This window comes from Mercenaria mercenaria, chromosome 4 (assembly GCF_021730395.1).
Source record: "Mercenaria mercenaria strain notata chromosome 4, MADL_Memer_1, whole genome shotgun sequence".
Classification (NCBI taxonomy): Eukaryota; Metazoa; Mollusca; class Bivalvia; order Venerida; family Veneridae; genus Mercenaria; species Mercenaria mercenaria.
In genome coordinates this window covers 7,502,899-7,516,616 of record NC_069364.1, presented here as the reverse complement: position 1 = coordinate 7,516,616, position 13,718 = coordinate 7,502,899, and the positions used below count along the sequence as shown (strand labels likewise).

At 30.6% G+C, this 13,718-nt stretch overlaps 1 protein-coding gene across 4 annotated transcripts in view; it reads right to left on the bottom strand.

Moving 5' to 3' along the window:
- Positions 1–13,718, bottom strand: part of LOC123555101 (uncharacterized) — a 116,168-nt gene that overhangs the window by 77,594 nt on the left and 24,856 nt on the right. For all 4 annotated transcript variants that reach the window (XM_053540322.1, XM_053540320.1, XM_053540321.1 and 1 more), the window contains exons 5-10: positions 12,991–13,079; positions 12,403–12,547; positions 9,168–9,236; positions 8,641–8,715; positions 8,255–8,365; positions 7,495–7,716 (exon numbers count right to left, since the gene is read on the bottom strand). In XM_053540322.1, the coding sequence (XP_053396297.1) occupies positions 7,495–7,716; positions 8,255–8,365; positions 8,641–8,715; positions 9,168–9,236; positions 12,403–12,547; positions 12,991–13,079 (711 nt within the window). The remainder of the gene's footprint in view (positions 1–7,494; positions 7,717–8,254; positions 8,366–8,640; positions 8,716–9,167; positions 9,237–12,402; positions 12,548–12,990; positions 13,080–13,718) is intronic.

Sequence of the window (13,718 nt, the reverse complement as noted above, 5' to 3'; positions counted from 1 at the left end):
TGTGACAGACAATCTTGAATATGAGGAATCTTGAATGGAATAACATTTTTGATAAGTTTTATCAGTAATCAAATGTTGATTCTGGTTTATTTGTATTGACAAGTATCATACCTGATAGGTATCTTGCCATTTTTGTGTTTGTGTTTTCACATCGCATTTTAGTACAAAGACAGTGTTGCTCATATAATGTAAGACAATTGACTTAGTACTGATAAGACAATATCTCTTTTCAGATTATTTAGTATTCAATTATAGAAATAATTAAGAATTTTTAAAACTTTCTTTAACTTCTAGCAGATTAACATGTAATCAATTTGGTCTGGTTCGCGCCATTTTTCGCCAGAACAGGTGTTGTATTCAAGCGGTCTTAACATTAATTTTAGCCTGGTGACTCATACAATTTTAGCCTTTTTTATGCTCACAATACAATTATTTATACACAAGAAAAACAGGAAAAAAAATTCTATGAAACAGATTCTTCAAAATTTAAAAAAAAAAATTCTTCACTATGGGTATTTTTCATTGAAAAAACTCCACAAAAGTGAATATGAAACAAGATTTTTTTTTCATTTGTACCCATTATTGTAAGGATATAGTATTACAAATAAGACTATGATATCAAATAAGTATATTATAAAATTTGTAAAAAGAATGAACCTTATTGTGCTGTCTTGATGTATATTTTGGCTGATAGTAATGAAAAAGCAGAAAATTATAAAAATGTTGAAAATCGCTGGCAGTTTCAGCAACAGTGGGTGTGTTCAAAACAATTTTACACAAAAACAAACCTGGTGACCCATTGTTTTTATTTGTTCATTGTTTTCAGCACAGGATTTTCTATCATATATTTGAATTTGAAAAAAATCTATGAAAGGAAAAATTCTATAGGATTTCTCTTTAAACACAACATCTTATTCTGCGAACTCATTATTATATGTATTTAAAATATTCATTTATCATAGATTATATATGCTTTAGAGCTACTGCCAGCAATCTGCAAAACGTTTGTCTTCATAGCAGAAATTCGGCATATTTGCCAAAATTTTTTTTTTTTTTTTTTTTGAGTTATCTAGTGATAACCCGTTTATTTTCCATTCCATATGAAACAGTACATCAATTTATACAATACAATATGTAAACAAGGCTGCGTAGTGAAGAACTTAAGGGCAGAAATAAAAGAAATATTAACAATTTATTAGTAGAGAAATACAATCTTAATCTTAGCCTGTACTGCTTATGGATGGTTGATTTTTTTAAGATCTTAATATTTTAAACAAAAAAGTACATAGTGAATAAAGTGAATGGAGGTTATATTTAAAAATGTTTCTTAAATACCAACATCTTCTCTCATAGCTCTATACGATCCCATTTCATGCTATGTGAAGCAAGTTTTCCTTTTAATGTCGCAATGTGTCTTTCTAGCTCTTTTCTTTCTTGAAGGAATATTAAAAAGTTCTCAAATCTGGGGACAGTATACGTTAATTTATTTTTGAAAATAAAGTATTTTGATAAAATTATCATATAATTTACCAAACAACGTGTTTGAGTTTGAGGGATGTTAAACAGGCCAAAACTAATACTACGGAAGTTTAAATCGATTTTCAAGTTATGTTGTGAAAGAAAATTTAGCAAGTTTGACCAAAAATTTTGTATACATGTACAATCCCAAAATAAATGTTGAACTGTTTCTACATGCATGTTACAAAAGTCACAGAGACTGGACTGAGAAATATTACATTTATGAAGAAAATTGTTGGTAGGAATAATCCGCATAACATATTTTTATATTGAAATACTCTCAACTTAGCCTCAATAGTAGTCTTAAAGGGTATCATATAGATACTCTTCCAAATTAAATTTACAAAACATTCGTTCCATTTTTGTTCTGCTGTTACGATTTTATTGTTATTATTATTTTCTAAATATTTATTGTACAAGATTTTGCTAGGTTTTTTCAACTGCATTATTTTATTAATAAGATAGTGTGCTTCTCCCACGTTTTCATTTACCTTTTCTGATTTTATTTTTTCTTTCCAGACAGAGGGTATACTTAATATAAGGGAATTGTAGTGAAGATAATATTTATTTCCAATTCCATAAATAGTTTGAAATTCCTCAAATTTATAAAATCGTTTGTTTTCATAGCTATACAAATCTTTAATCATTTTTATCCCTTTCTCCCACCATGTTTTGTAGAAAATAGTTTTCCCTGATATTTTGATCAACGAATTATTCCAAATAATTTGTGTGGATACGTTTTTAATATTTTTTTCAAAATTAATTTTTGACCAGCTTGAAATAACATTTTTAAGGAAGGTATTCTTAATTTTAGTAGTAATATCGGAGTTCATGAAGTTGCATTCAAAAAGCATTTTTCCACCGAGTTTATTAATTTCCATTAAATAAGACGATTTCCAAGCACCTTTATTGTCTGTGTTTAAAATTCGTTCCACCCAGCTAGCTTTTATTGCATTTACAAATGATTGCACATCAATCATTTTTAGACCACCATCCTTATAATCTTTTATAATTGTTTTTCGAGATATTTTGTCTGGCTTTCCATCCCAAAGAAACGAATAGAGGCGTCTAGTCAATTCAGAAAAATAATTATCTGGTGGATTTTCTAACACTGTTAAGGGGAAAACAATTTTTGGGAGAGCAAAAGTCTTTATTACTGTTATTTTTCCTAACAAGCTCAGTTTATGTTTTTTCCATTTATTTAAACATGCATATAATTCTTCAAATTTTTTATCATAATTTAATTTTATTCGTTCAGTTTTTTTATTTGTAAAAACAATTCCTAGAGTGGTAGCTTGGTCTGATGTCCATTTAAATGGTTTCATTTTACAGAATATTTTTTCAGTGTAACGCAAAGAACCTGCTCTTAACTCTGTTGATTTTTTTAAATTTAGTTTTAGCCCTGATATGAGACTAAAATTTTCGATGACGCTGATAAGTGTAGAGAATGACTGGTTTGAACCATCTGTTATAAATGTTGCACCGTCTGCAAATAATGAGTTTTTTATTTCTTTATCTGCCATTGTTATACCTTTAATATTTTTTTCATTTAAAATGGCTACAGACAAAATTTCTATTGCAATTATGAACAAGTAAGGAGAAAGTGGACAGCCTTGGCGGACACCTCTTTCAATATTAAATAGTTCTGACAGATGTCCGTTATTTGAGACACATCCTTTTATATCGTGATAAAATGTCTTTACCCAGCATTTAATTGAATCGCCAAAGTTAAAGTATTCTAGTGTTTTCAAAAGGAATCTATGGTCAAGACTATCGAAAGCTTTTTCAAAATCTGCAAAAAATAATAACCCGTCTTTGTTGTTGTCGTTTAAATGATCTATTACATCATATATCAATCTGATATTTTCTCCAATGTACCTACCTTGGATAAATCCTGTTTGGCAGTTACTTATTACAGATGGAATTACTGATTTTTTCCTATTTGCTATTGCTTTGGTGGCTATCTTGTAATCTATATTTAAAAGTGATATTGGTCTCCAGTTAGTTAAAAGGTTTAGCTCACTATTCTTTTTTGGAATCAGGTTTATAATGCTTTGTTTTTGTAATTCTGTTAAATTTCCGTCATCATAAGAATAATTGATTGAGTTTATAAATGATGTTTTTATGTCCGGCCAGAAAATTTTATAAAACTCTGTAGTCAAACCGTCAGATCCAGGGCTTTTTTCATTTTTCATTTCTAAAAGGGCCTTTGCACATTCTTGCTCTGTAAGTTTACCTTCGCATGATAATTTTTGTACTTCGTTTAGTTTAATATTATTCTCAGGAAAAAAGTCATAGTCTGTAATATCAATTTGTTTCTGTTTGTAAAGATTTTGATAATAGCCCTTAATTTCTGATATTATTTCATTTGATCCAGTTACCTCTGCACCGTTAATCAAAAGGTTTGAAATGACCTTACTTTCGCTTTTCTTTTTTTCAAGATTAGAGAAATATTTACTATTTTTATCCATTCCTTCAATATGTTGAGCTTTTAATCTAACATAGTATCCTTGAGCTTTTAAAAAAGTAAATTTTTCAAGGTCGCTTTTTTTGCTTTTGATTAACTCTTTTAAATCATTATTTGTTGGATCGTTTGTCAGTTCCTTTTCTAATCTATCAATGGTTTTAATCAGTTCATTTTCATTTTCAGTATCTCGTTTCTTTTTATGTGAACAATATTTTATCGTAGTGTTTCTGATAGATCCTTTAATTAATTCCCATATTACATTCGGGTTTGCATTTTTGTTATATTCTTTTATTTCGTTGATGTTATTTCTTATTTGCTGTTGGTAAATATCGTCTAGAATAATCGAATTATTTAGTTTGAAATACCCTGGTCCTCTTTCTTGTTCACACAGATCTATTTTTGGATACACTAAAGAATGGTCGGATCTTATTCCAGTTGTTATTTTACACGATTTAACTTTGTTAATAATATTGGCTGATATAAGAAAAAAATCTAACCGGCAAAATATTGGTATTCTGTGATTAGAGTGCCAAGTGAATTGTTTTACATTTTCGTTTTTTATTCTCCATATATCATTTAAATCATAGCTGTCCATAATATTCATTAGCTTAGCTCTTGACTGTTTTTCGTATCATTTCGTCCATTCTTTTTATCTTCACTAAAATTGAGAACTATATTAAAGTCTCCGGCAATAATAAAAGTTTTATCGTCATTGTTTGCAATAAAACGTTCTAATGTATTGAAAAAAATAATGTCATCATTGTTTGGAGCATATACATTAACCAACAGAATTTCCGACTCTTTTATTTTAACACTAATACATTGAAGACGACCTTCTATTATTTCTATGTAGCTGTTTGTTTCAATGTTATCTGACACTAGTATACCTACACCTGTACTGTTTGAGCTATTTCCGCTTAAAAATATTTTCCCGCCCCATTCATTTTCCCAGTTGCAAAAATATTTTTTCTGACAATGAACTTCCTGTAAAAAGCAGATATCATACTTATTTTCTCTAAGCCAGTTAAATATTTGTTTTCGTTTCTTAGTATCTCCTAATCCTTTTACATTAAAAGTACATATTTTGTTTAACATGACTTATTATATAGAAGATCAGGCAATAAACAGACACAATGCAACAAAGTATTACGGGATGTATTGAGAGCTGAATTCGGTTTGTAAACAAATAAAGTACATTTATCATGAAACCTCCATTCGTACATACAGGAAAAAAACGTCACTTTCATTAATATGAAGAAAAAGAAAGAGCATTTGGATATAACGTATGGAAAAAAACACACTCTATTAATATCCATTTTTCCTTTGACCATTATACGATAAACATATTAATTTTGATTACAGCAATGTGCATACATATCACATCAAAACCATTCTGTCGAGTCAATATTTCGTTTAAACAATATCAAGTCAGATCATTTATATGTTCACAGTCCTGTTTTACACAAAATGTTTGTATAAATGTATTCTTCTATAATAGAAGGAAACTTACCGTTTAAACAGATAACCTTTTAAATCTGATTATAAATTATTCTTACTCTTTGTTAAAATTTTGACTTCATCTGTACGCACTAAACGTATATCTATAAATGCTATTTCTACAGTAAAATGATTAAGAGCAAGTTACATATTCTTTTCCATTTGTTGTATCTGAACTTACAGTTACCTAGTTATTTGTGAAAAAAAACAACAACAAAAAAACAACAACTGCGTAATATTAATAGCTTGGCACCTCACTTATCGGTTGAAGAAAATTTTCATTAACTTGTAAAAACATTTAAGACGACAAATATATCTAATTATAGACGGAATACAATAAAATCTGCCCGAAATCAACGTTCTTCAATTATGAACAAAAAAAATTCGAAAACGATTAAACTGAAGAAACTTTAAGTAACAGGCATTTCCATACCAAGCATGTTTACACTTGACCATAATTAAAATATACATGTCTACAGTCTTAGTATATTTGCATTGTCTATATACAGTTATATATCCAGAGGTTAAAGTGTAGTACGTTGCTATTCAAAAGCTTGAAAATGTAATTTTATTTAAGACGATAATATAACTCGTGCCGTGCCGTACCGTGAAATTAGGACATTTCATTTAACCCCTGTATTATTTTTGTCTGAACCCTTTAGGCGAAACGAAAGACTAAAAAATTCAACCTGTATACAGAAAGAACACAACAATTGTTTTATATGATATTAGATAATTCATCAACAAAGAAAGTCCGTTTTTATGAGATAGCCTGCTTTATACATTTGCAGACCTGTATATCATGTTTTAAAATGAACTTTTCAGTAACGAAACTATAATGAAGTACACAACGCACCTAGTGTATATAATGGTGGACAAACAAAAAACCCTAACACAATTCACTGTTGATTTAAAATCGGTTTCAAAAGGACATTTATATAAAAAAAAAAGAGCGCTTAGAACCAATCTGGCAGATGTTATAAATGTGTTAAAGATATTGTCAAATAGAATAAAGGAATAGTTTACCTGAGTAAGTTCAATTCAAAATCAGAGATCATTTCATGGTAAAATTATGTGATGTATGGAACGGTTTTATCTACACAACAGGAAAAAAACTATTAACTAACTGCAATATAACATAATAGGATACTATACATTTTCTGGTATTCTATTTGGAATGTGCATAACTCATAAATTCACTCATGTGTTGATATATGCAAAGTTTAAATGTATTTAAACATTATTTAATCCTTTAAAACAGTCTTCGCAATGACTGAAAGATAAGGTGACAATCATGAACATGCACGTTTCAGCTGTTTATTACTGGCGTTATCAAATTAGTTGTTTGCTTTCCCTGCTTCCAAATGAATTTCTTTCTTTTTTTTCGTGGCAGAATGTTAGCGGATAATTTTCCTACCAGTTCTCAAGTAAATAGGTATTTAAAAGTTTTATGCCACTAATGACTCTATGAAATATGCTTAAATTGTTTGTGTTATTGTTAAAATTAAGCAGGGAAATTGTTTTTATGTAAAATTTAAATTGGTAATTTTGCACTGGAAACCTCATGTTCTATACTACTACTGTTGATTCATGAAAAAAAAGTTTACTCCTTTTACACCAGGAAAACAGTTTAATGCTTCGGACGCTCGTTTTTCTTATTAATGGTACATATAAGTGTTATTAAATCTTGAGCGGCTTTTGCAGAAAAAGACCTGATCCATAGACTTAGTTAGACTTGCACGAGAGACCACGTTTATTACGAGACAATTTGCATTAAGAGACCATTTTTGCAGTTCCTTTATGAGTTGTAAAAGAACAAACTGTACCGCATCAAGAGACAAATATGTCAAGGGACCGCTTTTTGACATTCCATTGGGTGAATTCTTACTACAAGTTGTACCGTAATGAAATGGTATGTCGCACATAGTTATTTTCTTTGGAATAAAAAACAATGCGTGGTTGTACTTTAAAAAGGAACTATCAAACATACAAAATTGTTACAATAATATTACCATTTTCAGCACATATTTCCCATCGGAGGGAAAGAGACTGACTAAAGCACCAAATTTTGCCACTGCTATCTGGATCTCTGCAGAAATTTTTCTCATATTTCCAATCACTCGTATAATTATGTCTGTGTGGAGTCTGCGCATCCCATCTCTGACATATGTATCCGTTGACTGTTTTATTTAATTCGCCTAAATAGCCTACACTTTCAACTTCCTTCAGAGAATCTGCATTGTAATATACCAAATGCATTGTTATAACTAAGCCGTTTTGGCTTAGTTAATTAATACAGTACTTGAATGTTTAAATTACGGATTACTTTACATACCAATCAAAAATACATAATTTGTTGTTATACTAAAATCACTATACAGCCTAACTTCGTTCGTTTGAACTTGACGGAATAGGCAAAATTATTTCGAGTTATCATTTATTCAAGCGTTGGATAAATACATAAATACATTATACTGGAATTTTGCCGGGATCTGACGGCGAGCATTCGAATTATCCGAGTTGGAGTGAACGAATTTCGATTGTAAAATGTTTGTAAATTAAGACACTAACAATATAGAAATATCAAACGATGGGCATCATATTAAGATTAGTTGGGCATGCATCAAAAGAGTCAAACCAACACCAAATTTACTGTATGCCATGTCGAATGATACAATTTCAATAAAGCGTAAATATATAATTGTTTCCCACCAAGCTAAGCTGGAGAACTTTTACAGTGAAATCTAATAAGAAAACGAGAAATAAACTAACAGTTTGTGAATTGCAATCCAAGAACGATTATGTTTCGACCAAGATCCACAAGTAACCATGGTGTCGTTGTATAATGGGAATCATGTGGCAACGTACTTAGTGTGATCATATCTGCAACAATTGGTCAACAGTTTATTTATAAGGTGTAAATGTAAACAACAAGGTTTTCAAATCTGTTCATTTGAGTAAATGTTATCAAATAATGGAACGTCCCCAATTTTATTACTAATTTTTACATTTTTCGTTTGCATTAATTGAAATAATGTAATGAATTCAATGTACTATGAAATCATTTTTTCCGACTAGAAATACTTATTTTTCATGTGTTAGCACAAACAGCTGATTGAATATAAACGTACAGGTTTAAACATTGCTAAATATTTTACCTTTATGCTGTAAATCAGCTATTCGGGTAGAAATCTTTTCTCCATATGTAAGTGTTGGGTTAAAAATTGTAAATGCTGCAAAAGAATCAAACAATAACGATGTCAATCAATTATTTTTAAGTTGACTGGTTATATAAATAAATGATATTTTCAAAAAATACATAGATCTGTAGAAGATATGATATCGAATTAATCTTCCATCGCCGAATAAATTTTCCAGAGTTCATTATTTCTATTGCAAGAAAGTACTTCTTTTTCTCTCGCAATTGTAGTCATTGCTTTACTTTTTGTTAAAATACACGTTGAAAAGCTTCCAAGAACAGGACATCGTCTGTGCCTAAATGATCGTATGTTATTGGTGACTAGCTTTTAAAACCCCAAATGATTATTGTAATTAAATACTTTTGCAACTGCATATATCCAAATAGACAAAAGCAATATATTAGAGCGTATAAAAGTTTTAAGAAGATCAGTCATGTTGAGCTGTTTTGGTTAGTAGATGCTATCAAATAAAAACAAAATAAAACCTGGGTTTCCAGGAAAATGCAGTGCGCTTGGTGGCGTGTAAAGATATCTGCCTAACTCTTGAGAGAAATCTGAAATTAAAACTAAAGTCTAAAAAAAAATCAATAACAGTTAATTGGCTGTATATAATCACAAATATGCTTAAGATGAGAGTATTTGTCGTACAGATTTGTTTGACAAAACTTTCGTTAAAACATATATAAAATGTAGTTGATAAATAAGAAAACAATAATGGCTTATTTTAAGTTACTTTTTAAAAAGTTGCAGTTATAAAAATAAACTAAAATAATGTAAAATATTCATAGTTTTTCTTAAGTGAAGTACAAGTATTTTTGTTAGGAAAGGGTTCAGCTGTTTATTTCTATAAAATTATTCAAATGATTATAATTGATATAACAAACTATTGCCTTTATGTCAGACACTGTCGAAATACAGACTAAAAATTTGGGTGCAAAATTACAAGATGTATTTGTTTAATAGGGATGTTTATGTACACCCGTACGTCTTGGAAGCAAATAAGACGTAAACTAGTATTTTCGACATATTTGGATCAGATTTAGGTATGTCCAGTGGTTCATTTTGACTTCCGTAAGATTTTTGAGTTGACTGAAAACAAATGCGCAATACATGTTTTATAACTTCGTGATACTTACAATTTTTAATTGCATTTTTAAATGTTTAAATATTTCTGTGAAAACATCTTATTGGCTCTTACAGAAAAAGTTCCTTCTAACATCATGGTAGAATCCATGAAACCTGTGTGCGTATATATATATAGTACCATACAACTATCCACTGATTATCAAACTTATTCAGCAAGCCAGTCCTCGTTAATGCTCGTTGTATGGCAGATGGTGAATATTTACCGGAGCAGGATATGTGACTCGGTAGAAGACTCTTAATAGCGCAATGAATGCAGCAGTGTTAAAGTGACATTTCAAAAAAACCCAAAAAACTGAAATTATAGCGGATAATGTTTCAGCAAATGCCAGGTCCGATCTTTCTTCATTTTGTTGTCCCTGCATTATGAAACGCAAAGGCTTTTGCTTTAGACATTGCTTCATTACTAAGTAAGAATATTACTTCGTTAAAAATTGGTCCGCCATTATGACCCGATTTTAATTTTCTTTTGTGCGCAAAACCTTTCAACTTACACATGTAAGTTTTATCACATGCACGCAGATATTGTATAGTATAAGTCTTGTAGCAGACAAATCTAAATTAATACAAATGAAATGTTAATACAGTAAAAATAAATTGCACTTATAAATTTGTCAACACCTCAGAAATAAAATGGACAAAGCGGAATCCCCTTATAAAGGAAATATAAAAGAAGTTAAAATAAAATGAAAAATGAAGATGACTCAAAGCAAACCTCATTAGCCTATCTACAATAAAACAAACTCTTGATAATAAATGACATACCACCATGTTAATTTCTTTTCCGTACGATTGAAGAATGCATTTTTCAGAAACAGATAAGGACTTCAAAGTTAGGGATAGCATTCTTCACTGCCAATGAATAAAAGGTTTTTAGCAAATTCACCCACAAAGTCATGTCCAACCCGCTAACCACTGCGCCTCTAACTCCTATGTTGCACCTCATAAGATTTAACTGGGGCTGAGTTTTAATAACTAAACATTTTAAGCTTGTGGTACAAGTGTTTGAAACATTATAGTTTATCAATAGACTAGGTACGTATCCAGACATGAAAACAATACCGTGGTAGAACCTTTACATGGGTTCCGAGATTTTTTTTTCCCCTTTCTGAATTATTTCTCAGTGTACGTAGCTATGAGGCTGCTGCCATATGCTTGAAATTACGACTGGGTACCTCTCATGAACAGACTCAATCGAACCGAGTCTGCCATTATGTTACTTGTTTGCGTTATTTACTTCTAAAGATTTGTTCACAGATTTTATTCACTGTAATTGAGATTGGGGGATACGGAAAATATACTACCAGCTGTTACAAGTTAAAACAAACCAAAACGTGGAAATGATGAACCTTGTATTTTAATATGATTGGAAAAAGAATATGTACAAAATTATTGCAAATAAATAGAATCATTAAGAAGATTTCCTAACAGCATAGCAACAAAGCCGACGTAATAAAGGTAGTAAAGTAGAAGTAGACCCTTATTGATTAAGTCTAATGAGATAAAGAAATGTACAACACCTCAGCACCCACTAGGCAGAACTCTTATAATAAGACTGAATGAGCTCCATGATCCAGATGGACCAAAAATATAACAACACTGAGTCCAAGTACGGGAAGACATTTTACAGCCGCCAAATGACACTTAAAGACCGCTGTTATTATAGTAAATAGAATCTATAAGAATTTTGCCTTGGAATCGTTGACTGAAAACTACAGTTTAATAGTTCCTTAATTCAATACGTCATAAATACTCCCCGAAAGAGATATATGTGATTTTACATATAGCATATAGTATATATTTTCGTTTGGTATATGTCGCCTAGCGGAACAATTATTTCTAGCTGCACTTATATATACACAGTAGGTTAATTATCGAAGAGATATTCAGGTTTCAAGAAACAGATATTTGATCCATGACCGTCCAATTCAGAATCGGAAAATCAAACTCTAGTTATTTTACCTTTTACTATAGGAAAAAACTATAATTGAAAAAAGAATGTGGGATATCTTATCTTATTGTGATTTCAGCTGTTATTCTATCCCGGTTGAAATCACAACAAATAGGTATTTAACAATGTTTGTCATTCAAATTAGTGAAATATTGCTGCTGTAATAATTTAAAGGATTGTATTTTTCTCATTCACCTGTATATCCCATTAATGTGGTAATACTGGTTTATTATTTCACCGATACATCCCATAGTGGTTTTATTAAATCCCTATTACGCCTTTATATCTCTTTAATGTGCTGGTATTGGAATACAAACAGTACTACTCATGACACTTGTTAACTTTTTCAAGCCTTGGAGACATTATTACATGTTTATCATGGCATTTCTTTTATAAGTATAAATCACTTGATTACCTTGAATGAACCTTGTTACATATGTTTGCACATTATATTGAAATGAATGGTGTCATGAAAAGGGGAGAGAACATTTTCACACCGCTTATTTAAAATATATCTTATTTCGTAACTTTTGATGATTTGAAATGTAAGGTATAGTTTGTATCATGAAAGGTGTTAAGACGTGATACGTTTACTAAAACAACCAGTAATGCACGAAACAATTTACCATTTGTCAACGTATTTGGACGATAGAAACATATGATAAATAATTGTGATATTTCAACACTCTCGTTGACCTCTGTATGAAGTTGTATGCTTTCAGTTTCCATGTGTTTGTTCGGCAAATGTGGACAGGTTGCATTCTCTTTATTCTGAAATCAATTTTGAAATTAATTAATTTCTTCAATATTTCTAAAACAAGCCCTTATGAATGAAGATGTATTATTTATTTCAGAGATACAACATTTTTGCGAGAAACGGTGGGGCCAAGATGGCATTAGATCGCTCACCTGAGTTTTATAGCTCAAGAACAGTTTTTTGAAGTTTCATCGAATATTGCTTTTCTTAAGAAAACGGACCTGGAGATTAACAAACAAAGTTATTTTCATAATAATTCATATATTCATATAATATGTTTTATTTTGGTCTAATGAGGGCATGTTTGTTGACAAATCAATTGTTCTCTTCACTAAAATCATGTTTATTTTACAAAAATGTCGTATATGTGCCGCCTGAATTCTTCAATTTAAAAAAGTACTTACTTACTGATGAGACATTTAAACTTACATTCATGCATATATACAACAAGCAGTACCTTTGTGAATATAAATGATCCCATGGGGAAAAATTCTCTTGCATCGTTTTCAATAGCCTGCTGTTCACACGTTTGAAGGAGAAGCGTTACTGAAAATAATAATACCATTACCACGATAACTATGCAAATCATGTTTATTTACAAGAGCAAAAAGCGGTGTTTCTTGTGCAAATTACAAGATGTATACCTATCACGGTAAAACGGTGGCATTTTCTTTTGAAATTTCACAAAATGTTTAGAGACCGTGCGCAAAATAGCAAACAGTAGTATAACCAGAGAAAACTCCACTAGATATTACTAAATAGAAGGCTATATTGCAAAAAGTGGAATTATCCGAGTAACGCAACCTCTGGTATTTATTGTTAGGATGAAAGCTACATAGCAAGGAGCGACTGTGAAATTCTAAAAGATATTAATAGATGAGCGACAAAAAGCAAAAAAAAGCGGTTTTTCCTGCGAAAACTTTCCTAGAACTTGGTAGATTAAGCGCTAAATTGCAACTGTGGAAACTCAGTAGAAAGTTATATTTTTCTTGCTACAGACAAAGGCTGCGTTATTGTTTGAACAGCACTCGTATTTCTTATGAAGGCTTTGAAACTTAGTTACTGACAGATTATACGAGGAGTGTTCGAGACCTTTTTCAAACGCACTGTATATCCGGTACTTGAATATCACGAGATTGAACTGTATAAAACCAGTACGAAACGGATGACTGATCATCACTGTAC